The sequence below is a fragment of the Atractosteus spatula genome, chromosome 12 (genome assembly GCF_055471065.1).
Source record: "Atractosteus spatula isolate fAtrSpa1 chromosome 12, fAtrSpa1.hap1, whole genome shotgun sequence".
NCBI lineage: Eukaryota > Metazoa > Chordata > Actinopteri > Semionotiformes > Lepisosteidae > Atractosteus > Atractosteus spatula.
Genome location: NC_142717.1, coordinates 836,302 through 861,101, shown reverse-complemented (window position 1 = coordinate 861,101; position 24,800 = coordinate 836,302). Strand labels below are relative to the sequence as shown.

General features: G+C 41.8%; 1 protein-coding gene across 1 annotated transcript in view; it reads right to left on the bottom strand.

Moving 5' to 3' along the window:
* snrka (SNF related kinase a) overlaps positions 1 to 24,800 on the bottom strand; it is a 40,256-nt gene that overhangs the window by 8,754 nt on the left and 6,702 nt on the right. Inside the window, exons 2-4 of the mRNA XM_088928579.1 lie at positions 10,584 to 10,725; positions 1,106 to 1,318; positions 229 to 363 (exon numbers count right to left, since the gene is read on the bottom strand). Of these exons, the coding sequence (XP_088784705.1) occupies positions 229 to 363; positions 1,106 to 1,318; positions 10,584 to 10,725 (490 nt within the window). The remainder of the gene's footprint in view (positions 1 to 228; positions 364 to 1,105; positions 1,319 to 10,583; positions 10,726 to 24,800) is intronic.

The following is a 24,800-nucleotide window of genomic DNA, read 5'->3' as shown; positions in this document are numbered from 1 at the left end:
ATTACTTATACAGGTACTGTGTCAGTTGTGTGTATCTGCATACATAGGGTTTACAAGCAGAAGCCAACGGCAGGATTCTCCTTATCCTCTTGAAAAAAAACACTGGTAGTCAAATGTTGTCTGCAAACACATTATGAAAACAGCTGATTCAAAGTGAAGTGCGCGGCAGATTGAGCCACACATACAGACCCGGCAGGCCGGCCCGTCACAAACGGAGAGCAGTTCTACCTGAACTGGGCCTTGATGTTGCTGGGGCTAGAGGAGCGATTCTGGATCTCCTTCTCCTGCTTCTCCCTCAGGATCCTCTCAGCCAGCAGGAAGTAAGTAGCAGTGATGTGGTTGTACTTGTTAGTTTCCAAAGCCCTCAGGAGTGGGAGAGAGAAGACGAGAGTCGTTAAGGGATGGCAGCAGAGCTCTGAACAAGCAGGGATGCCAGGCCTCGCGTGGCTCTGTGCTCCTTCTGCAAACTGGCTTGCCCACCTGACAGCTGCTCATCAGCACTGAACAAACCCAGCAATGCAACATCACGAAGGCAAACGCCCAACACCCACATAGGCAAACCTCGCGCAGGCATCAATGACGGACAGAAAACTAAGTCAAGTACCAAGGGCTGCTTCGCCAAAATGAAAAGAAAATCCCGTGAAGTCACAAATCTTTAAGTAAATTCTCGGGCCTATGACGAGACAGCTGTCCTGCTGCTATTCTGTTATCAGTTTTACCTCTCAAGCTTTAATTACAGTGGCCAGCTTCCTCAGAACAAACTGCATTTACTGTAGAATAGCCTTGCCTCGATAGCCGATCATACAAGAAATTTGATCTATTTATATGAATTTTGCAATCATCTGGCTTATTTCTGACCATGGCCTGTAAATTTCAAAAGGCTTTTAAAAACAAAACGTTTGCAGTGAGTAAGTACTTGACAAATACAGCCCTAGGAGATGTTTACACCCAGCACATCTCCAGCATGTAAACCCATTCCCCAGTCTAACCAGCAGCACTGCAAAGGGATAAAAAGGGCAGGGAAAGGAGAGTGTGTAACAAAGTCACAACTGTCAACCCAGCTGGAGAGGAGTGTGCGTTTAACTGTTCACACCGCTGGTCTTACTCGATGATGGCCTCGCGGTCCGCGATGTCCCCCAGCACCATGCGCTGGATGATGCCGTTGTGCTCCTCCTCCGACAGGTTCTTGTGGGACACCAGGGGGATGTTGTACTTGGTGGCGGGCGAGGGGTCCACGCCCTGCAGCCAGGCGTGGCTCTCGATCTCGTCCAGCGAGGCGCGGCGCTTGGGGTCGCGCTGCAGCATGCGGTTGATGAGGCTGGAGGGGGAGGAGGGAGAGACGCGGCTCAGTCTCGTGTTCGCAGCTTGTCCGCGGGGGCCTCCAGGGCTCCAGGGGGTCATGCATGTAAAGCCAACGGCAGCTCTGTACCCACTACACATCAATACACACAGGAGGGCACCAAAGAAACAAGTTCTACTTGTGAACGAACCCGACGCAAACACCTTCAGCCTTCGACGCACAGATGCCCGAGCACCCTGGAGTCATGTCCTTCAGCAACCACTTCAAATGATATACCTTCAACTATGAATAGGCTTGCTTTAAGCAAAATAATCAAACAGCCCCGATCGGTTTTAAATTCTCAAAAACTCTTTCAATACAGTGTCACATCTTCCTTAAGGTTTGATTTCTTTTCACGCTGACAGCTTTGCGAGACTGTACGACCTATACTGTCATACTCTTACTAACTAAAGACTTGGGACACCCTGGAAGCCTGGTCCAAAGTAAAATCCTAAAATCACCGTGATGGTGAAGAAGCCAAAAAGAGCCCCAAGAGCAGATCTACCAGGGAAAGATGGTACCACAGTGCCGAAGTGGGTATGCTGTGCGAAGGAGGCCACGCCGATATGTGAAATGCATCCAGACAAGGAAGTCAAAGTGCGGAAAACACTGAAACAATGACAATTGAATCTAGAAAAGTTCACTGTACAACTGCAGCGAGCTGATCCAACTTCTGTGCAAAGCCTAATTCTTGCCACGGTAATTAAGGATTGTCCTTGAACTTCCGAAAGCTTCTAGTGGAGGATACAGACATTTTATCAGTACAACTTTCAATAACTGGATTACCTCAAAATATACTGCACAACCAGTGCTAACGGGTAGCTGTACATCTAAATAAGAACATTTTACATTTGCAGTAAGTTACAGTGTATCAGGTGTTGCAAGATTACTCCAACTACAACAGTACTGACTTCAATCGCAGTGGTGCACTTATGTCATACTGCACACACTGCAAAACTAAAGATCTTTAATTGAATTTACCTTCTCGGTGTTAAATTATTTACATTTTTTCAGACAAAACTAATTAGCTTGGCAGATAAATGACATACCGTCTATATACCAGTTGCAAATAAAAATCTAAACGAGTAGTCAGACAATGTATACACAGGTGTGGGAAAGAGACCAGCCTGCACCAAAAACCAAAAAGCACAATATCCGATGCAAATATGCATAATAGCAAAAACAAAAACCACAGCTGGACATCCTTTTGCTACTGAACTGGTAGTGGCTGACTTCCTTTTCTCCATCTGTGATCAATGTGCGATTCAACAGCAGACGCATAGATCCTCAGCCCCACAAATAGACATAAAGGTCAAAATATAGCAATGAAAGTCACCACAGACAGGCTGCACTGCAGAGGAGAAACCTAACGGCTTCTTTCGGCCACTTGTGAGCGCCCACTCTCTGGTCAGCGAGTGGGGGTGAGGGCCGACGGCCGCTGTCCTCAAGCCTATCCAGGGCTGAGAACACACCTTCTCCTCACCCCCCGGCTGCCCCCTTCTCCTCTGCAGAAGTCTTCAATTGTTGGCGAGCGCATTCGTTTTCCCTTATTTACTTCAATGTAGAACAACGCCTTGTTAATCTCTACTTGTACTTGTTCTTGCAATGAGCACCTTTTGGTCAAGGCACCAGTCTTAGCGTGCTACAGATATTCTGGACCTCAACCCAGTGTGTGTGGTTCGCTGGAGTTGAGCGCGAGTATCTATTTTCGGAGTGCTTTGGAAAATTGCATACCCCTGTAGAAAAAGAGCAATGGAGACAAATGGTATGCGATAAAACAAGCTAATAGCGTCCTCATTATGTAAAAATCTCTAAACAGAGCCCTTACCGTACTTCAGTGGTTTCCACAAACGTGGCCAATCTGTGTTACATAATTATCCTCTAGCCTGTCCCTTTGCAGAATTGTCAGGAAAAGCAGCCCAAGAGGAATTGAATTTCATGCATATCTACAGAATGGCAGGAGCTGATAAGAATTTGCTGCATTTTTTAATAACGATGCAGTCATCTCGAATTACTTCCAATTGTTAGAGAGGAGGAACAGGCTAAAAATGCATTTGAAAAAAACGCAGAAACGATTTTCTAGTTTTTTTTTTACTGGTTACGAAAGGTGAAAAGACACTAAGAATAAAGACGCAGCAGATATGACAAACTTACACTGGCAAGGTTAGAGTGGGGGAACTGTGTCAGCAATGCAAGCGAGACAAACATTTTGACAGAATAAAGATAAATATACAATGTTCTGGCTGTAGAACCTTCTTCAGATATTTCTCCTTTTCCTTAACCTCTGCTTGTTGCTAAGAATGACCAACTATAAAACAGAGCAACTAAAACAAAATCTGTTCGCCTGAAGCTGTGAGAAGTGCAAGAAAATGCTTTTGACGTATTTATATTTAATTTACACTAGATGATTTTGTATTCAGTTTAATGGTTAAGAAATGCCATTCTCGTATTCAATGTTATTTTTATTTAACACCACCAGCCCGGTGTTTCAGCAGTTATATAAGCGATTAAGATGCACACGGCAGGTCTTTCTCTGCCTCTCTTCAGTTTAAGCTTGCCTCCTGGCCAACAGTGAGCACGGCAGACAAACAGAGGTTAATACCGGGCCGAAACGTAGAACGCAAAAAAGGTTGAGTTGTGGCTGCTGGGCGTGTGAATTCGGATACAAATGTTGTCGTCTTATCAGCACAAGACTATTGCAAGAGTACGACGCATCCCCCTCCTCTACCCACCTGGCACAACACACGTCTGCCGACTCTTTCCAATCAGGCAGGCCTCCATTTCAGAATTCGGAGAGACACGGATTATAGCAAACACGTGATTTCAGATGAACAAGAGTTAAACGCAGGTCACACCCTATCCCCTGCCACAAACAGTGAGGGGAGGTACTGTACATCACAGCTCTAGTAAAGAGGAAGCTTATGCAAGGAATGTGGATGAGGCACTGCTCAATAAGGAAACAAGTCCCAATATTCTCCATTTCCAAAGCAATACCAAACCCCTGTGGCTTTCACAAAAACGCATACAGCAATCTCAGCGTAAGCAGCCTTTCGGCCAATTTTCTTATCCGGTTTCATACATGTGCAGCAGGTTACATGCACTCACTGACTTAGTCAGTGCCAGTGTTTCATCTGAACAGACAAATAACTAAAGTCACTTAAATTTATGGAACGAAACAGAAAAGCAATCACCAGGACTACACCCTTTTAAAATCCCACTAAAAAATGCTTTATATTCAATGCAATCTCATAAACATGTACATGCATAATAAATGTATGCCAACCAGCCCAACTCTGTCAAAAAGCTTTTTTTTTAATCTGAAGCTTGATGGCAGTATAATTTGCATGTGATTACACAGGAGCAGAAACTGGATTTAAAAAAATAATGAAAGTCATATTTCTGACCCGGGGAAAATGTGCACTTGGGGAAAATCAGAAAGGTGGTTCTTTCTGAATCCTTGCTATTCAAAGGTGAATCACTGAAAAACCTGTCTGCTAAAATGCTTTCTGCAAAACAGCTCATTTACTCTCACAGGGTTTGGTGCTACAGTACTTACGACTACTTGAGCAGCAGCTGTTTAAATCGGTTCAGTTTTCAAGAACCTGGTGCTTTGTGCCTCCAGTCAGTCTTGTGTGCAGGGCTTTCTGCGCTTCACATGTGTAAAATCAGGGTAAGAAAAATGTTTTTGTTGTCCATCTAAAAAGAAATCATTTCAGACAGGAGCCTTTGTGGAAGTGCCGTTGTTTCTAAGAAAAGGGTTGTGGTTGTGGACTGGATAGCTAGTTCCCGGGAGGGCGAAGTTCATACCCAGCTTCTTCAGAGAAATGGCAGGGTTAGACCCGCACTACTCCTGGCTACTAACAACCAAACAAGCTCGCTGAGCCGATTCCCTCCCCTGGTCGTGACCTTTTGGAGGTGCTCCTGCTCCTGCCTCACTTGTTCAACAAAGTTAATTTTAACTCATTCAAACTCCAGGCCAGGCGATATTCCAGAGCATGTTTCAGCCAATTTACTGCACACAAAAATCACTCACAGCCCTTTTCTTCTTCAGGGCATGTCACTTTCACCTTTTGTGGTCTTATTTTCAGTATCATTGTTTGCCTGGGCCCAACACTCCCTAGAACAGAAGGGATCTGGATGCTAGGATTTCTCCACCAGACAAGTTAGGTTACAATTTTATTCATCCCGAGTTCTATATCTCTATCACTTTCGTCTTGTCAGCCATTTACTACTGACAGTCATGTCACTGAAACACGAGGAGGACAGTACTGGAGCCTACATGGAAGCACATTCAACACTGGGAACAGGAGGCTCCCTACTTAAAAGGTTTTCAACAAACCACCAGTTCTCCAACATTTGGCGAAAAGCACATTTACACTGCCATTTTCAATCATGACACAATGTTTGTGATCCTGCATTACTGCATTTACACATCCCTCTAGCCAGACCAGCTCCGAGCCACCCTGCGGGCACGGTCTGAGCGGAAACGGGACTCATGCGAGTACAGCATGCATACATCACACTGCTGAAGCATGCAGCACAGAAGGGGAATGGTATTCGTAAACTAACAGATGAATGAATAAAGTGGTATCAGAGGCTAGCCACACGATACAGCCCTGACAGGAGCTCAGAACATTGCAAAAGGAACTGCAGAAAGATTCTCTATGGAACTGCTGAACCCTCTATGCTAAGAATGCACACTGACTTTTGCACTGCACAATTTGAACATATTTTTAAAGCAATAACAAAGCTAATTTACAAATATCCCAGGGAATTCACTAAAAATACATTATATATTCTTTTGGATTATTAAGCTTTGAAAGTAAATCCATTTGAATAAAGAGCGTGTGTAGTGAAAATGATTAGCATATTATAACAAGGAAATGTAAATTTATAAGCTCAACAGCTGTGCCTCAGAGCTGAAGACTGTAAATTTGGAATTATCTAGACAAGACATAAAAAGATGTTTCAGAAAATGCTGCACATAATTAACTTTAGTTAAGTACTGAAAAACATCAGTTGCTCAGGTATACACACCACTCACATCGCTAATATCCCATTCATTTGTATGCCTTGTTCACTTGGTTACACAAGATATACTGCCCTCTGTGAAAGTGATCATAATTACAGGGCAAGAGAAACCTGTCCCATTGCATCTGGACTCTGTACCCTCAAGGCAATGCTCTCCGACTGCTGCTTTACCACAGATTAAAGGATTTCCTGTGTGGTACATCGTGTTTGACAAATTTAGGACACAGAGACAAAATGTAACACCATTCAAATATAGAATCTATATCTTTATTCCCGTGGGTAACTACCTTTAGCAGAAATCAGAAAATGGTACATTTTGGTTCCTCAGGCAATACCGTTGTGTGTTGGTGGGAGGTAGACTACTGAGGTGTGAATAATTCTGCATAAAATGTGCCCACAAAGATAGTGACACCAGGTCAGACTATATTGGGATCCTCGAAAATGGAAAGGAATTTTTTCATTGAAACCTCACTGCATCATCTTTTAAATTTAAATGTTCGGGTTAACTTTCACCCCATTTAGTTTCATTTAAATGGAGTTTGTAATAAAATAAAAATAGGAAGTCCTCAAAAAAGCAAAAACATATATGCATATGCGTGTTCCCAGGCAGGTATTTCCATTTCTGAAAGAACCACAATCGACAAACTCCAGAGAAGCAGGCGTTACAGCTTGCTTACAGCTTACTGGGCCAATTTGTCAGGACCCAAAAGGCAGTTTGCTTTTCTTATAAACCAAGCTGTGATTTTCTAAAAAAAAACAGACAGTCCAAAATGCCAAAACTCTATAAAACTCTCTAATTTCTAACACTTGTTAAGTTTTTGCAGAGTACGGATTAGCAAAATAAGATTTAGAGTCAACAGCAGGTGTGTGTGAAGTGGGGTTATCTTCCAGGAAGTGAAATCTAAAACTTCAGTTTGTGGCCCAAAACGGGGAGCGAATTCATCACAAGGTACTGTAAGAAGATGAAAACCAGAATCACTCACACCTCGAATAAGACAGAGGTGGAAAGAACACAAAATATCCCTTCTTCTCTTACATCCTGTGCATGTCATTAATAGACCTTCTCCAGAACTGGCCTGGGTACAATAAAAGTAGTTTAAAACATTAATACAGTTTCCATTAGTTGTACACAAACTGGGTCAAACAGAGTCATCACAGTTGACAAACAACAGCAAGCTGTGGAAGACAGGAACAGTCCTCCCTTACCCCAGGAGCTATCGTATAAAAAGGTCAAACACCAGCCAACAGCCAATTAGATAAATACTAATACACCAGCATCTGCGAGGTCATTAATATTTCCAAACTGATTTAAAGCTTTGTTATCTAAATATAACCCAGAAGTATTATCACCTTGTTATAAAAATAAGGCAGTTATTGCTTTATCATCAAACACCTATACATTTGAGAGGATGATGCAGGTTTTAATTAATTTGATATCTGTTTTAATATTCAGTAACTCTGGCACACTGGGCACAAAATACTTATTTAATTTCTAAATATCTTGTTGGAAAAAATAAATTGCTGGTGCAGTAATGGCCTAGAAACAGAAAAGGGTCTTTTCCTCCAGTTACACTGCTGTAGCAGCAAAGAATCAACTGCTAAAAATATTTTCAAGGCCTCTACAAAGAAAGTAACAAATATAGAGAACAGATAACATGATCCAAGGAACGTTCATCACTAATGCTCTTGAGCACTTACTAAACACAACAGCCTCTGTTGCTCTCAACCATTCAATGTACTATGCATGAGGTGAAGCCAAGATGAAAGTCAATGCAGGTCTTACATTTTCTGTGACCTGGGAGCACCTATTTAATTTAAGATTAATATCTTCCAACCTATATTGTTTGGGGAAAATATACACACAAATGCGGCAGCAATTTGAATCGTGCGCTGTCCTTTAGGAAATGACTTCCTTTGCTGGCCATTCAGCTAACACTGAAAGAAAAAGATGCACATCATAATCAAGGCAGACATTTCCAGTTCTCTGGCTATTTTTACAGCACCACAAACTACTAACTTCCATGTTGATTTTACAATGCCCAGGACAGACAGTTGACATTAGACAGGCCAAAATAAAAGCTTTTTTCCAGCAAATTCCACATATTCTCTCTGCCAGAAAATGAGTTGGATTGAAAATAACCCATACAGAATGAAAAAAACATAATAGCCTGCTGTCCACAACCTATAGCACTTTAACCAGAAAGCTGCACCCTGCAAGAGCTCACACTGTGGAAAGCAGCATGGCCTTGTCAGGAACATGTCTATCGCATCAGCTGCAGATCACACCACAGCCGGCCACACCTGCTACATCTCTCACACGCTACCGACGGATACAAACTCCAGCCCACCTTGCCCTCGTTTCAGTAGCAAATGTTACGTTCATCTTAATCCCTAATGATGATTAAGGCAAGGATACCTTCAGCAGCATTTAAAACAAGAGGAAATTTCTTCTCTGTTCTGCTATAAAGAGCCTAAAGCTACACATTCAAACAGTCCCATCTTCACAAAAAAGGCTGCCCCAAACACAAAGGATCTGAACACTTTCAGCTAGCTCTGCAAACACTCTGTCATGTGTGGCTCTTACATAAAACTCAGCTTTTTAATAAAACCTCAAAATCAGAAACATTTTACACTACTTAAGACTCATACAGCCACTGTATCTTTAAATGTCCAAGATGTTGATGTGGGGTTATTATCGGAAAGCTCCAGAAATAACTACAATGAGCAATGCTAACATCTCCCTAACACATAAATGTTGGCAATCAAGGAGGTCAATTGTGAGATATAAGTTTACCACATAGTAGTCACTTGTTCTGGAAGCAATCACCCTTTGTTCTTTTCTGCTTTTCCATCAGCTGAATTTGATCCACCTCGATTATAAATATCTAAGAGGTAAGCTACTGGTTGGGGCGGCTCTAAAGGGCAGCTGGAACGAATTCGATGTAAACAAAGGCTTGATGGCTGCCCTCCAGTCCTCAAACAGACCTGCTCAGTGACACCGGGTTTGGAGAGGAGAAAGAGTGAGATGCTGGTCTTGGGTTTTCCTGCTCCGCCTCCATGGGATGCTCCCACCTGCGAGTCTTCAGAGCTCCTCCACCTCTACTTTCGCTCGCAGGCACAGGTCCACTTACAACACAACGCCTCTCTACTCGCGTGAAAACGGCTCTTTCACAGGCCGGAGGGCAATTCTAATAAACTGCCACAATGCAAACATGCCAGAAATGGCCTGATGAATCAGAGATGCACTCTGAAGGTTGCTATGGACTGTCTGACTTGTCATTTCCATCACAATCCCTTCAGTGGCTATAACATGCAGAGGCAGTTAGCTTGTGTTATGTAATAATTGTATTTTTACCACAACTATTAACTACTTTGGCTCATAAATCTCACCCATTCAGCAGAAGTTGAATAGAGAATGCAAACGGAAACTGCAGAATGAGCCATTCATAATGTGCTGTTTGGCTGAATGTTTTCACAGTTAATGGCTGTAACATGTAATCACCCCCATGTTCCACCTTCTGAATTTATAGCCACAAGCACAGGCTGAAACACGTTTTTAAAACAGACAGCTGCACATGGCTTTTGTGGATATGTTTCTTGTTCAGAAAATAATGTCCAGAACATTGGGGCGGCTTAAAGTTGCATAATATCGGTTCCATATAAATTGACAGATCCTTATAATGTTAAAGGCTGTCATGATTCAAGTTCGGTGGTGGGTCATTTTGTAATATGGCTCTCTAATACTGACAGCTTATGTCTGGCTTTCAATACCACTTTCAGAGGGAAAAAAGGTTATAGACTCTCAATGGCAACCAATGATACAGCTACAGCAGTAACAAAACGCAGAAACTTTAAAGAAAAGTATAATCTAAAGAAAAAGGTCTGCTGTATGTACAGGTGACAAATGGTCTCAATGCTTCTGTTTTCTATAGTAGTCTACATTTCTGCTTCTAATTAAATCCCCCCTATGCCACACTATTGCATGAATTATTAACTTATTTCAATAAACTCAAATATAGGGTTTTGCCATCTAAAAACCTGTGATAATAAATATTTAAAGGGTTACTGAAATCCCAAATCTTATTTAACTGCTGCTTTTTAAGGTTGAAACCCCATCCCATCTTCCTTTAAAACAGCAAACAAGCAAAGCACAATCTGCTGCTTTACCCCTGGGCAACAAGAGGGCGGGCATGAGCATGAGGAGAGCACTTACTCCTTGCAGTCACGGGACACGTGTGATGGTACTGTGTACTTGCAGTCCATGATCATGGTGAGAGTCTCGCTGTCATTTGCTTCCTGGAATGGAGGCTGCCCACATACTAACATGAAAAGAATCACCCCCAAGCTCCAGATATCTGTAGAAAGACAAGAAGAAAACATGTCATTCCACGGCTCTACAACGTTCAGGGTCAGGATTCTGAGCCATCCAGCTACTGCTTTCAAGTCTGTACGCGGCAATTCATTCTTAAAGTGCACATAGAAAAGAAAAGAAATTGTTTGTTTATATAAATTGAAGCGGAGGCAGGAAGTAGCTGATGACATTAGTTCTGGTTCCTTCAGAGCTGGAATTAAGAGACGACGATGAGCTATTTATAAAGGGCAGAAGGAAAATTCCAGATTTACGGAGATGTGGCACCACTGGTAAAGCGGACGTGAGCTGGCCACGTGACCAGACTTCACCCTTCAGCATGGTTTAAAAAACAATCTTTTTTTAAAGAGTCTGATCTAAAAGGAAAGCATATTAAAACACAATGTCAACAGAGAAAACAGTCAAAACCCTTAGCAGACTTGCTGACTTTGTATTACACGATTTGCAGTACAGCAACAAAAAAAAAGATTTTCTTAGTTTTTTTAGAGCAATGTGTCAACTTCAAAGCCAACCAGAACCATGCTAAGTACATAATTATTCCTTATGTTTCTGTAATGTTTTTCATTCCAAAGTCTCCCCAAGTGCTTGACCTGTTGGACACTGCACCAGTAGCCCACGACACAACAGGTCTCCCTCTCCACTGAACACTCAAACATTTTATTTACTGACGAGGCTTCACACTTCGGAGCTGCATTACACTCCAGATGAACCGAGTATGGCCTTGAAAACAGGAATCGGAGAAACCATTCATTTATTGCTTTAAAACTAAAACCTGAAACAAACCGTGCCAAACATGTGAAGAGACTCAGTGAGTGGTCTGTTTTGTGATAGAAAATCAATTTAAAGTTTTGAAACGTGTTTGTAGAAAATACATCTAAGCTAAACTTCCGATCTAAAACTTTGTTATACACCTGCCCTAAGAGTGCGCTGTGGGTATCTTCCAGAATGTACTGGAATCACCTGCATCTTTTCCCACTGTGAGCCCGCAGCACGAAGAGTCGGACTGTGGACCGATCCAGTTCTCATTTAACACTAACTCGTTTAATAATTAATAAAAAATTCTGAAACTGCATAAATGGTCAGACTGCAAGCTATGATTTACTGAAACCAACTGTGTACTGTGCACACTTTATTTATATGTCATGTCATTTGACAAGCTTCATACCATATAGTGTAGTGGGCAGCCGGAGCCTACCCGGCAAGCAACGAGCGCAAGGCAGGGTACACCCTGGAGGGGGCGCCAGTCCATTGCAGGGCCAGTGCAAGCCAGTCAACACACGGGGACAATTTGGAGGACACGGTAAAGGCCGAGGGGGGAATTGGGCCTGGACACCGGGATAACTCCCTACTCTTCTCGAGAAATGCCTGGGGATCTTTAACGACCACTGAGAGTCAGGACCTCAGATTAATGTCTCATCGGAAAGACGGACTTTATTTATATGATTGAGAACAATTAAATCCCTGAACATTTCATGTGTGTTTTAATTACAATATGCATGTATAGCACTGTTGTAGTCAAAACAGATCGAAATAAATCCTTGAACAGATGTTGAAAGATCAAGTCCCTTTCTTTCTACTACTACTAGAGAGGAGTTTGTTTTTTTACTCCACCCCATGCAGTTGCATTAGAAATCTTCCCTGCAGACTCCAGCTAATGCTGTCTCCCTATCTCGCGCAGGCAGGACACTTAACTCATCAGGAGGCAAGCTTCAATCTCAGCTCTGCAGCTGCTGCCGGACTACTAATGTGTCAAGCTGCCTGCTGGGAAAAGCCACAGCATGGAGAAGGAACACGCAGGGTGGGTGCTGTTTCCTCTCCATTATATCAAAGCCAGAGGCAAAGGGAGAGAGAAGCAGGTCCAGTATGCTTCACCATGCAGCAGTAGTTCCTATGGAGCAAGCATCCCCAAAGGAAACAGCATTTTTTTTTCCTTTTGTACTTCAGCACACCTGCTGTGCAGTAGAATGCAATCCATCTGCAAACTAATTATTTTAATAAACTGATAAACCCTTAAGGTGCCCAGCATGTTTCCTCTCCCCCACCAATCAAAAGCTCGGAAACTAAAAATCCCCAAGCTAGGTTTTCCAGCTTAGCGATATCATAGCTTCTGCAGTTGCACCACAGAACAGGCATTTAACATCAGGAATTGTAACTAGGACACTGTAAAGAAGGGGTCACAAATGTAGTCATTTTAGTGTCTGGTCTTCACTACTTTTACTTTTTCGCTTATCTTCACCAAATTCATGCCAAAGCAAAGCTGCAAACAGATCTCAGTGAAGGAAGGAAAACAGCAATACCCTACAATGAACAACACGTATTCACAAAGGAGTTTGCAAGCCCTTTAAAAAGGGCTGCTATGCAGTTCGCACACAGGGTCCAGTTTTAACACCTGCCTCTGTAAAAACACATACTTTCTAAATCAAGAATAAAAGAATCCAGTGCCTATTTGCTACTTTGTGCAGTGAAACAAAACCTATTTCTCCCCAGCAGCTAGAAAGGATAACAGCAACTGTACAAGCAGTTCAAAATGGTACATTTTAGTGTCAGAACAGAGAACAAACTGAAGAAAAATGTTACATAATACAGATCTAGCTAGACATTTTAAAATTAGTAAAACGTAAAACAAACTGTGCACGGCTACAAAAGAACTGCGATGTGATTTCTGCTGGTCTTTTCACGGCCTGTCTAGTGAATGCCCTAACGTAATGCTTCTCTCCCACATGACAGACTCTCCGACCAGCTATGACCAATGGACTGGTGTACAATACTGATCGGCCCTGACGACCTGCTCTTAAACATCTTAAAACATGGCTAACTTGAAATTTGAAAGGACTTACTATGCATGTTTGAAGTTTGAAGACCCTTAGCAAACAATGAGATCATTTACAAACTGATCCTTCTGTCTGCAAACTTTAAGGGCCTAATAAAAGGGAAGATTGTCAAGAAATGTGTACAGGTATTAGACACAAAAATGGATAATGCATTTACACTACAGACTTCATAAAATGCATGTTTTCCACCCATGCTCTGTTATGGAGCATTTGGCAAAAAATACTTTCAATATTGCCTATAATATCAATAAACTATCCCCTTTCGTGCTGCTGCACTAACAACTATACAGGGCTTTTGCAATGACTGTATTCATCCCCAGGCTGAATAAGGACAAATGAGGATTGACTACAATGCTCTGAACAGCAATTACCTGATTAAAGCTTATAACTCAGCTCTGCAACCCTAGTTTCTCCACCCGTGCTACAGAGACAGCACCTCTGAAAGGTGGACAGTCAATGGCTCTTAAAGCACGACACTATCGGCAGTGTGAGCAAGTGTCAAGCGCAGCACACCTTGTACCTTTGAGCAAAGAATATCACTGAGATTGCGCCAACGACCCGCTGCATAGAACAATGTGAAGCAACGGCTGAAATACAGGTTAGAACTGCAAACTAGGCAACAATTTGTAAAAGACAAAACAGAACTGACATGAACGTCATGGTTCTGTTCTCATGCTATGAAACTGTCCTGCACTGGGAACGCTCTTCCCTTCGGACAGCGTGTCTTTGATTAATGCCGGGACACTGGGCTGCAAGCGCCACTGTCCTCCGGACGAGACTACTCGGCCATTCGGGATGTGGAAGAACAGAGCTGCGAGCCCTAAGCTCAACCCCCTGGCGTCCCAGTGCTCTACCTGTCCACCTGCCCTGCTGTGGAGTGGGAGTGCACGGTGCTGGGGCTCACTTCCTGAAGGCTGGCTGGGGGGAAAGAGCATGCATTTCTGCAGCCTTACTGGAATGAAACACCCTTTTCATCCTGACAACACAGTCAGCTGCAGGGGACTGTTCAAGTGGTATTTATTCCTCAGTAACAATTGCCCTGCCTGCCAGAGTCTATTGATAGAGTCGCTTACTGACCACATTCGCTCACCATCTGATCTCAAGCACCGGGGCCTTATGACAGCAAGTGGCGGAGACATCAATTCCAGATGCTTGCCCGCCACATGCCCTTAATCCAAGTTCTTGTGTTCTGAAGTACTCTTTCAAAAGGTCACACTCATTTAAAGACTTAACCCCCCCCCAAGATAAGCAGCAATTTAATGATGGTTAAAGAGCTAACCATCAATCTGCACTCCCAAAGGCAACCCAAAAACCCATCCAGTCAGGACCACTGTCTGCCCAGACTGCATGGCACGCCTGCCTCTGCCTGACTGCACATGGGCCCGAAGGTGTGTCCTTACTTCAAGTCCATGAAGCAGCTAATCAACAGCTGAACACTGCAGGACAAATTTTACTCTGTAGTTGGACTGCTATTGTATCCTACTGTCTACTTATTCTCATTATGCAATTAAATGTAAAACAAAGGAAAGGGCAGCATTCTTCAAACTGTTAACCTGTACAGCAGATTTTTCTACAGATATAACCAGAACATTTACAGTAGCAACAATGTTGAGCGATATATTTCACCAGGAAGTGGACTACAAGTTATTGCTCTCCCAATAAACTGTAGAGCAGTAGTGTGTACAGCAGTACAGTAGGAGGAGTTCTTTGAAAATAAAACTGTACACTGAGTGAAAACATATTAAAAAAACAGATGCAACACCTTGCTCCTCAAAGCCAGGATGTAAAAGACGTGTTAATGCAAAACGATTCATATCGGGAGATATGTAACAACATTCCTGTGACCCCTGTTGGGAGAGATGACTGATTAATTATTGAACACTGTGGAAAATGAGAGCACATTCAAAGCCAATTTAATCACATGAAGCAGGAAAGCAGAGGACTTCTGGTAACAAGGATTACACACATGGGACTGAGTGACAGAGGTAACGAACCTATCGCCTGAAACCTGACAGAAGACTGAAGAAATAAAACAGTTTCCTTCACCTTCTCTTCAGATTCGTCGACTCTAAAGGCATAATAACATAAAGTATAAACACAGACGCACTACCGTCTCAGAAGTGCAAATGAGACACATCGCCTTTTTTTGCAAACAAACCACAGACCCCACTGCCTCCTCCGAGATGTTTTGCAGGTTCTGTGATATTACATCTTCTCACATCTTTTCATCTGAAAGTCAGAGGAAACGAAACCAAGACAGGATTTGCAGAAGGCAATTCTGATAATGTTGTACCACACAACGAAGTAAAGAGGAGAACAATCAGGGTGAGCTGCCAATCTGTAAAACTCATTTATCCAGATATACTATCTAAACCCCTGCTGTAAGCACTGCATGTGTACACAGCACCAACAAAGCCAAGGAAGGTTATGCATATTAATGATGTGGTACATCAGAAAGACTATGCTGTAACTAATACGGATTAATGTTTATGTGCAATTCATGAGTCGCTTCAAAATGTAAAATATAGGTCCACTTCAGTGTGTTGATGGAAATTAGGTTAAGTGGTTAAGTCATTGATTGTTGATATAGTTGTACATCTAAATAAAATATCCAGCTCTAAAAGACAGGGCAAGATAAGTACAAACACGGTGAAAGGACATCAAAAGGGTCAACTGAGCTCTGCAATGCTAGTGTAGACATCAAGCTTGACTGTCACAAGAAACCTTCAGCTCACATGTCCTGACAGCCCCCCATTAACAACAAAGGCTATGTAGGATGTGGGAACAGCAGAAAGATCCTTAATATTTCACAGGCACATCAAGAGTGGAGGTACTGTTCCAAAATCTGGGAAAAACAGGAGTCTCGCTAATGTCCCTGAGGGATGGCTAAAACAAATGGTATTAAAGCAATATTAAAATGTGAATCATGGCTAAAAAAAACACCTCCCACAAGACAGTCCAAGTGATGGCCAACACGGAGGCACGGCGTTATTTTTGGAAGCGGAGTGGAGGTGGGAGGGAAATGTTTCCTGCGATTCCACGATGCACTTCACACGAGACCGCCTGTTCCAGAAGAAAATTCGACTTCGTGACAAGACACTCGGCGGAGATGAAGGGACACTATTTTCACCCGCAGTCCTGCTCGTCTGCCTGACTGTTAGACATCATCACCGATGAAGCTAAGAGAGCTCCGCCACAGCGGATGGCACGGTGACTCAGGTGCTTGTGGAGCAGCGCAGCACAGTCGGGACGGGCTGCTCTGTTAGTGTGGGTTCCTAAGCCAGGAAAGTCCAGACCAGTCCTTCACGGCTCCTCTGGGACAAGGGATGTGCAGGAAGGGAGATTAAGTATCCCTCTGTTCTGGATTAGGAAGCAGCTCTTATCAGCAGTATGTCTGTTTTTTCTCCATCTTTTTGGTCTTCTGTTAATCTCACACACACACACACACACACACACACACACACACACACAGTTGCACATCATGGCTTTTACCCTGGACAGTCATAGAGTTGCAGTGCCACAGGCTTGTAGCACTGACACGCATCTTAAAAAGGACACTAATGTACATTAACACATTCATTGGGAGAGAAAGGTTTACTCAGAATAAAGAGATTTAATCTTTAGGTGTTGATCATGTACTGGTATGAACAATAAGTATGATTAGAAGTCTGAGAAGTTCTTCTGGTTTTTTTCTGGGTGTTTTCCCCAGGTAGGCCACAGTACAAGACTAGAGAAATCCACTGGTACAACATCTCCTGAGCAATAAAACAGCATCAGGCTACTATCTCTGACATCCACAAGTCTGATTCTGAAAGGTTATAACAAGGGTTAAGAGCAAATATAGAATACAGGTGTAACCAATCTTAAGGGAAGCCAAGTTCAAAAACTGCTGTGATTGCCCACAGACATGCATCAAGATGAAGCAGGACCCGGGGTCAAAAGCTACAGAGTGGTTTAAATGAGGCTGATTGGCCACACCACTGTGACTTTGTTGGCTAAAACTTTGCAAAATAAAATGTTAAGGGCTTTAAACATTGTTTTGGTGGGGAATTTCTATCAGATGGCCCACATGACATTTTTTTTATTACAATCTCGTTTCCAAAAGTCGTCTTTTAAAAAAACCTAACTGTAAATGGAAGTGCATTTGAAACAGAAAATAAAAGGTAATGCTAGAGTTTCTTGTTTGTTTGGAAAGGTTAAAAAAATACCGTAATAATTTTGTCCCTGCCAAGCACTGTATGTTCAAATAACACAAAGGAGTGAAAATGATAACTACACAAAATCCAGCAAAAGATTCTGAAATGTAGTTTAAAATGAGAAACTGGGGGAAAAGATTTGATTCTCGAACCAAACTGACATGGTCAGTTCATCAAGCAGCCATATCACTCTGCAACTCACAACGGGCAACCCACTGAAGCTCAGCAGGTGTGAGCCTGGTCAGCTCCTGGAGGTTGCTGCTGGAAGAAGTGTTAGTGGGACCAGCAGGGGGCGCTCACCCTGCAGTCTGTGTGGATCCTAATGCCCCAGTATAGTGATGGGGACACTATACTGTAAACAGCTGCCGTCCTTCGATGAGACGTAAAACCAAGGTCCTGACTCTCTGTGGTCATTAAAAATCCCAGGGCGTTTCTCGAAAAAAGTAGGGGTGTAACCCTGGCATCCTGGCCAAATTTCCCATTGGCCCTTATCAATCATGGCCTCCTAATAATCCCCATCTATGAATTGGCTTCATTACTCCGGTCTCGTCCCCACTGAGAGCTGGTGTGTAGGGAGCGTTCTGGCACACTATGGCTGCCGTCGCATCATCCAGGTGGGGCTGCACACTGGTGGTGCTGGAGGGGAGTCCCCAATACCTGTAAAGTGCTTTGAGTGGAGTGTCCAGAAAAGTGTAAGTGTAATTGCTTATAAGTGTAAGCAATTATTAATTATCAAGCTGAGCACAGCACAGCCACAAAGAAGGGTCACATCATGGCACTGTACAGGCTCAGCATAAAAGGTTTAAGGGACACTTAGTGCCACTGAAGCACAAACATGTTTTGTACAGCATTTGATCAGAGTTTTGCCATATACATCAGTAGTGTGCAGTTCGGCTGATGACAAAAACAAATGGTTAGACCACTTTGACCAAATGGTTCCCTAAATAATCTAAACTACAAATGTCTACAAGCAGTAACTTCCACTTTTGTATAATCTTAAGATTTCTAAACCAGAACTACCAATTCTAAAACTAGCTCCAACAAAGAAAGACGAAGGAATGTAACTTAACTAGTTGAGAACATCGATCTGATCCCTGCAAAGATAATCGAGACTGAAAAACAACATGCTTGCTTTATGACCAACTATTCCTCAAACCACTCACACCATGGTGATTTAACTGGTGAGCAGCCAAGAGGAAGAGTAGCTTTGCACGCTGTCAAAGCTTTGAAAAGTTAAATCCAGGCTCTTCTTGGAGTGTGCACCGCCTCGTTACTTTCTTTTAGCAATTCTCTCGATGCCGACACCCTGAAGAAAAAAAGATATATCCTAATCCATAATCAGCTTAATTTCACTAAATAAAGCCTTCACAGCTGCCAACAAATTAAGTCTGGGACTTAGCTGTCTGTAGGAACTTGATAACTGAGTATATTTAGTCAGGTTTGTAAAAATGCTTATTCCTTTCAGGTACATAGACTCAGATTTTGAGAGGGAGAGCTCTTAAAAAGACACCTTTACTCACCAATCTCGTCTCTAACTATACCCACATTAAATACACGTGGCTGACTGAGACTTGTGGAACAATACACACACAAGGATTCTGAATCAAGTCTTCATCTTTCCAGATACCAATTCTGAAAATGGAGGTTAGAATGAGCTACAGTTTTAGAGGTGAACTTGTTCCATCCCTGTCAGAATTAAAACTGCGCAGTACAAGCCGCCCAATGCTCAAGCTGCTCAATGTGTAACCCCACACACTGGGTGCGCTGTGGACACTGCTGTTTCTACCAGAGACCAGCTCATACAGGCTTTCACACATCAAGTCATCATGATCATCAGATCATCCAAAGTCCAGCATCCCCATCAAACAGCTTGTTCACACTATAGTTCTCATCAGAGATCTCCCACAATACCCCACACCCACTTTAAGATAAATTACCCCTGCTTTTCAACACTCTTGACAACTATATGAAATTCCATAAATTAGCAGTTTAAAATACTCAAGATTAAAGCAAAGGGCGAAATGAAACGCTAATGTCCTAAGATGTCCCTAATGGACAAATTCTATTGACGTTTTCCACAAAGAAACACTGCAGGCAGATTTTCTCGTTTCTTTGTTTTAAAAGACAGCAAAGCTGTCACTTAAAAGCTATATTTTTTTCAGAATTTCCAGAAATTATATAAGCTCCCTCCCTGAAGTTATTAAGCATTTAAATTAACAGAAACCTCACAAATATGAAAAAACGACCACTCGAGCACAAATATCACAGTGCTCCTAGCCTAATGATTCAGCACAGGGCTAATGTTTATCCTCAGATAGCCCTGCTTTTTCATTCTCCAATCATTTTCTGAAGCACAAAACAAACAATTTTGTTTCTCTCAATTGCTAAGACATCAGCCCATTTGTCAAGCCTATGAAAAAAGTCAAGCCATTTTATTTTCTACCTTCAGCATAATGAGACTGAGCTGCTTTACTGACATTTCAGTTTTGGAAGACATCAGGAGTATAATTCCACAGCTGCCAAGACTTGATTTTCAATTGACAGAAGGTTTTGCCTCACTCAGTGCATCATGCATTTCCCCTGGCTCACTGCGAATCCCTGTGCATTGACTGATTCCAGCAACTGATGTTTACCTCTTCCTGTTTCTGGCACTGGGGAAACATGCACGCCTGGCTGGAAACGACAGAGTCCCTATGCAGAGTCAATGGACCACCCCGATTTAAAAGATCTATATCTGCATGGAAATAGTGTTTGCTGGCGAAGCTTTCAAAGAACGTGGTGACATTTTTAAAGCTTTTTACCACTAACATAAACCAGGGGGAAATAAGGTGCTTTCAAATGCATAAAGGATATCTTATTAAATTTTAAATGTAAAGAAATGTTGCAGAAACGTGATGGGACACGTGCAGCGTGCCAAACCAAAAAGGTAAAATGAAATACTCCTGGCCTGATCTAGCTACATGCCAGATCACAGCACTGGACATATGGTGCACTCTTCCTTCGATGCAGTAAAAGAGGATCTCTAAGGACCCAGCTCTATTAAAACTGCTGTTTCAACTGCACTTGCTTTTGGAATTTCCTGCTGAGTTAAAAAGAAATAAAAGAGTATTAGATGGCCTGCTGTTATTTTATTTAATAATTACCAGCAAACCAATTGTACATCATTTTAAGAACAATATGAGATGAGGAAAACCTTTTCTATTTTTTAGCCTTTTGGTGTCTTTTCCAATTTCATACTGTAGAGATCTAGTCCCTTAATATATTTTTAAATCAGCTCAGATTATTACATTATACTTGCAGGAATGTTACACTTCATTAAAGTAGCTTAATCATCTCACAACTTTCTTATTTCTTATACGACTCCATCATAATCTTTAAGCAATTTTATATGTAGCTTCTATAAGCAGAATTTGTTTGAACTGTAACTACTTCTTTGTAATGACTTGAATTATTACTTATAACTAGACAAGCAATGGCACAACTCATGCACTATTTTTAGAGTAACCGTAGCATAGCAACAAGGATCCAACCTTTCATTTTCTGTAGGAAAAACTATTAACCTCCCTAATGCTGCCAGACAGGACAAAGAGCAGTTCCTTACAGCAAATGGCATGTCTGCAAACAGCTGGCAGATGCCAACCGCATATGAGTAAATATTCCAAGTGCTGTAACGAGACACATTTGTGAGGTACGAGACTCAGAGAGGGATTAATACTGTAGGGTGACACTGCAGTGGCAAGCAGTGGCTCATGAAATGGCTGTGATGCCAAGAAGAGATTTCATCTGAAGGCTGGGCCCATTCCTTTTCCCATGCACTAGATTAAAATAATCCAGAGGGCTCCAGGCTCTTGATTGTCTGCTCATGTGTGTCATTTCAGGATACATTTTCCTCCCTAAAGTCACTGAGATAATCTTCTCTTTGGTGAGAGAAAAATACATGGGTTGAAAATTAAGGGGACATTGAAGTGGCACTTTTTAAAAACAGTGAAAAATCTTGTTTTACCAGTACAGCTTGTCTCCATAAAAATGACCCTCAATAATCTCCACTGGGTATCAGATTACCTGTGGCAGATCTTGTACCAGGTCTATGACTGTAAACACTACAAGAATTATACAGCAACCTCTCTTCAGGGCTAAAACCCAGCAGGCATTGCGAAAAATATCATACCACACACGGGTATCAGCATGCGTAGATTGCAATGAGATTGTTCAGATTCTGATGTTTTCAGTATTTTAAATAACCAAGTGACCGTGCAGTAGCAATCTGTCCAGGATTCACTGACTCATCTCCCTGCTTTTAACTACGAATGGGATAATTACAGAAATTCTGTAAGTAAAACTGGAGTCAATTCCAGTTTCTTACTATGGTGACCTCCTGCCAGAATTAACTTGAAAACAATTCTACAGGAAGCTGTGTTTAATAGACGGGGAATCATCAGAAGCCCTGTCCTCTGAGGGCTGCAGCTTTCAATACCAAACGCGTGCCCTGCTCTGCTGACGACTCAACAGGTAATCTCATCAAGTGCTGAAGGGGCATCATGGCAGCTTACACAAAGCCGGGTCAGAGGAAGCCTCAGACGTGGGGCGACAAGAAATGTGGGGCAAGAATTAGAACGAAAACAGAGGGCGTCTGGAGTTCACACACAGTTACAACGGTCATTCACAGTGGGCTTAGAAAATCTGGCCAGAGGTTATCCTGAAATCTATTCGTTGGCTGAGGCGTCTGATCTCTGAACAGCACTGTGTAACACAGAGGTATCATTAGGCTTTATGAGAACAGCAAGCACAGTTAAGCTTCTATTGCCACACAGAACACTGCTTTCTCTTCCTCGATAATCCTGCTGACAGCCTGCATTTTGTTCTGATACTAAATTAAAAGACAGTGCTCTAAATAAGGACTCCTATTTCAGTAGCGAGGCAAACATCATATGAAAAGAACAAATCATGAATTGTGGAAGGTAGGGACGAAATCTCTCCCATCCACTGGGGGGAAAACTTGTGCCAGGAAGAGCTGTTCCATTCCGCTGTGCAACAGCATATGTATCTCAGCAGTGGGTTAATTAGTGTTTCTGGGATTTGTCACTTGGCAACTTTGCTGCTGTACAGTACAACAGTAGAGTCACCAAGTGCACCAGCGTGCGACTCACTTAAAATTAACCTTATTTCATGCTGGATGAAAAATATCTAAGCAACAGAAATATGAAGGGTACGTTTCTTGAGGCCAGCACTTCAGAATGGACAGAGAAAAGTGAATTCAGGGTTTGTAAAGAAATTAAACCTCTTATATGGTACAGTTTGATAAATCCATGTCTAACATTTGATAAAAAGTGCAGACTACAATATAAAAGCAAATGTTGTTATTCATTTTTCCCCTGACTCCCAGTCACTAAGGACAGTTCACCAGCAGTGTATACAACTTCCTTACATAACGTTTGTCACCATAGCAACAAAACTGCGTCACTACTTCTGTAATAAACAAAGGTATAAATAACAGCAGCCCATTCAGAATAAAATTTGGAATATTTATAGCATAGCTATGTATGAAACATTGATATTTTTTGCTCTGTGAACTAAAGACTAATCTTATAGTGTTCAAAGAAGAAACAATACAATGACAATTTATTTTTCTTTCTTATTCCAGTGATAACCCATTCTGGAAGAAACATGATGTGATTATCAATTACAGTTATAACCCATCTTTCAATACTCTATCGACACAGTTTTTGTCTTCCTTTGAAACAAGGCTTACTAGCATCACTATTTTTTGAATACCTTCCATGAAAACATCCAACAGCAATGTACAGTAAGAACATATTTAAACAATATGAACCTGACGCGTTTGGGGTCATTTCAGTGTTTGACCAGAGAATTTGTTTAGTTTGATTCAACAGTCCAGTCTAAGACATGGACAAAGCTATATTCTTTTAAAATTACGATCACGATCAACCTAAATGCTCTGTAACCAAGTAACTGTGCAGTAGAAATCTGTCCAGTACTCACTTCTTCTCATCTTCCTGTTCAGCTGTTTTTTAACCATGAACGTGATAATTTCATAAATTCACCTGGAGCTCAAGTCAGTTTGCTCACTGAAAACCTAATGTGTTCCATCTATAAAAGCTTAAATGAATAATAATGATACTGTTGCATGAAATGAAAAGTATGTTCCTGTTATCAATTAATCAATTAAGTGTAGGTACGGATCTAAATTTTAGCAAACCTAAATGTTATGAGCAACTAAAGAGAATTGCAAGGACAATTTTGACTGTTTGCAAAAGTCCAAAATGAAGTGGTGCATACAGTGGACTACACTGACAATGTTCTAGGTGGTGGCAAACTATCTGACAGCATATTTACCAATATCGAAATTCATAAGAACTTTACTATTTTGAAGTAAAGATAATAACTGCTTTAAGATATATTATGCCTTTGTAATGGCTTTACTGAGAGATAATAGGGAAAAAAATTGAAACACTGAAAATGAAACACTGGCCATCATAAGAGGACAACAGCAGAGAGTCAAGACAGATATCCACAATAAGACAAGTCAATCTTGTAGGCAAACCTGCATTTAACCTGTCTGGAGGTTACCACTAAGCTGTCTAGTACTACAACACAAGGCTAGTTTCTTATTTCTTAACAAATATTAAAATAATTCCATTCATTTCAGACTGGAGAAATGTTTTATTTCTTTTTAATCTGACCTTTGCTCCAGATTAGAAAGTTGCAATTTTTTGCTGCCGTAAAAGCACACAAAGGTTTCTGTACTGACTGGTGGTCTTATTCTCGCAACCAAGAGCCTGTAACAGCTTATTTATTTTCTTATCTCTTTCTAGTACAGGGAGAAAGCAGAGCTGTCAAAATGGCATGTGGAAAACAGATAGATTATGGCTTTGTCTGTGTGCCAGTTGTATTAACTGAAATTACTTCTCCTCAGATGTCCTGTTGTGTGCACCAAGAAAAGAAATGCTTCTTCAGCCAAGTGTGCACTTTTCCAAGTCGAACTGTGACAGGGGCTCTTGCATGAGCAGATAATC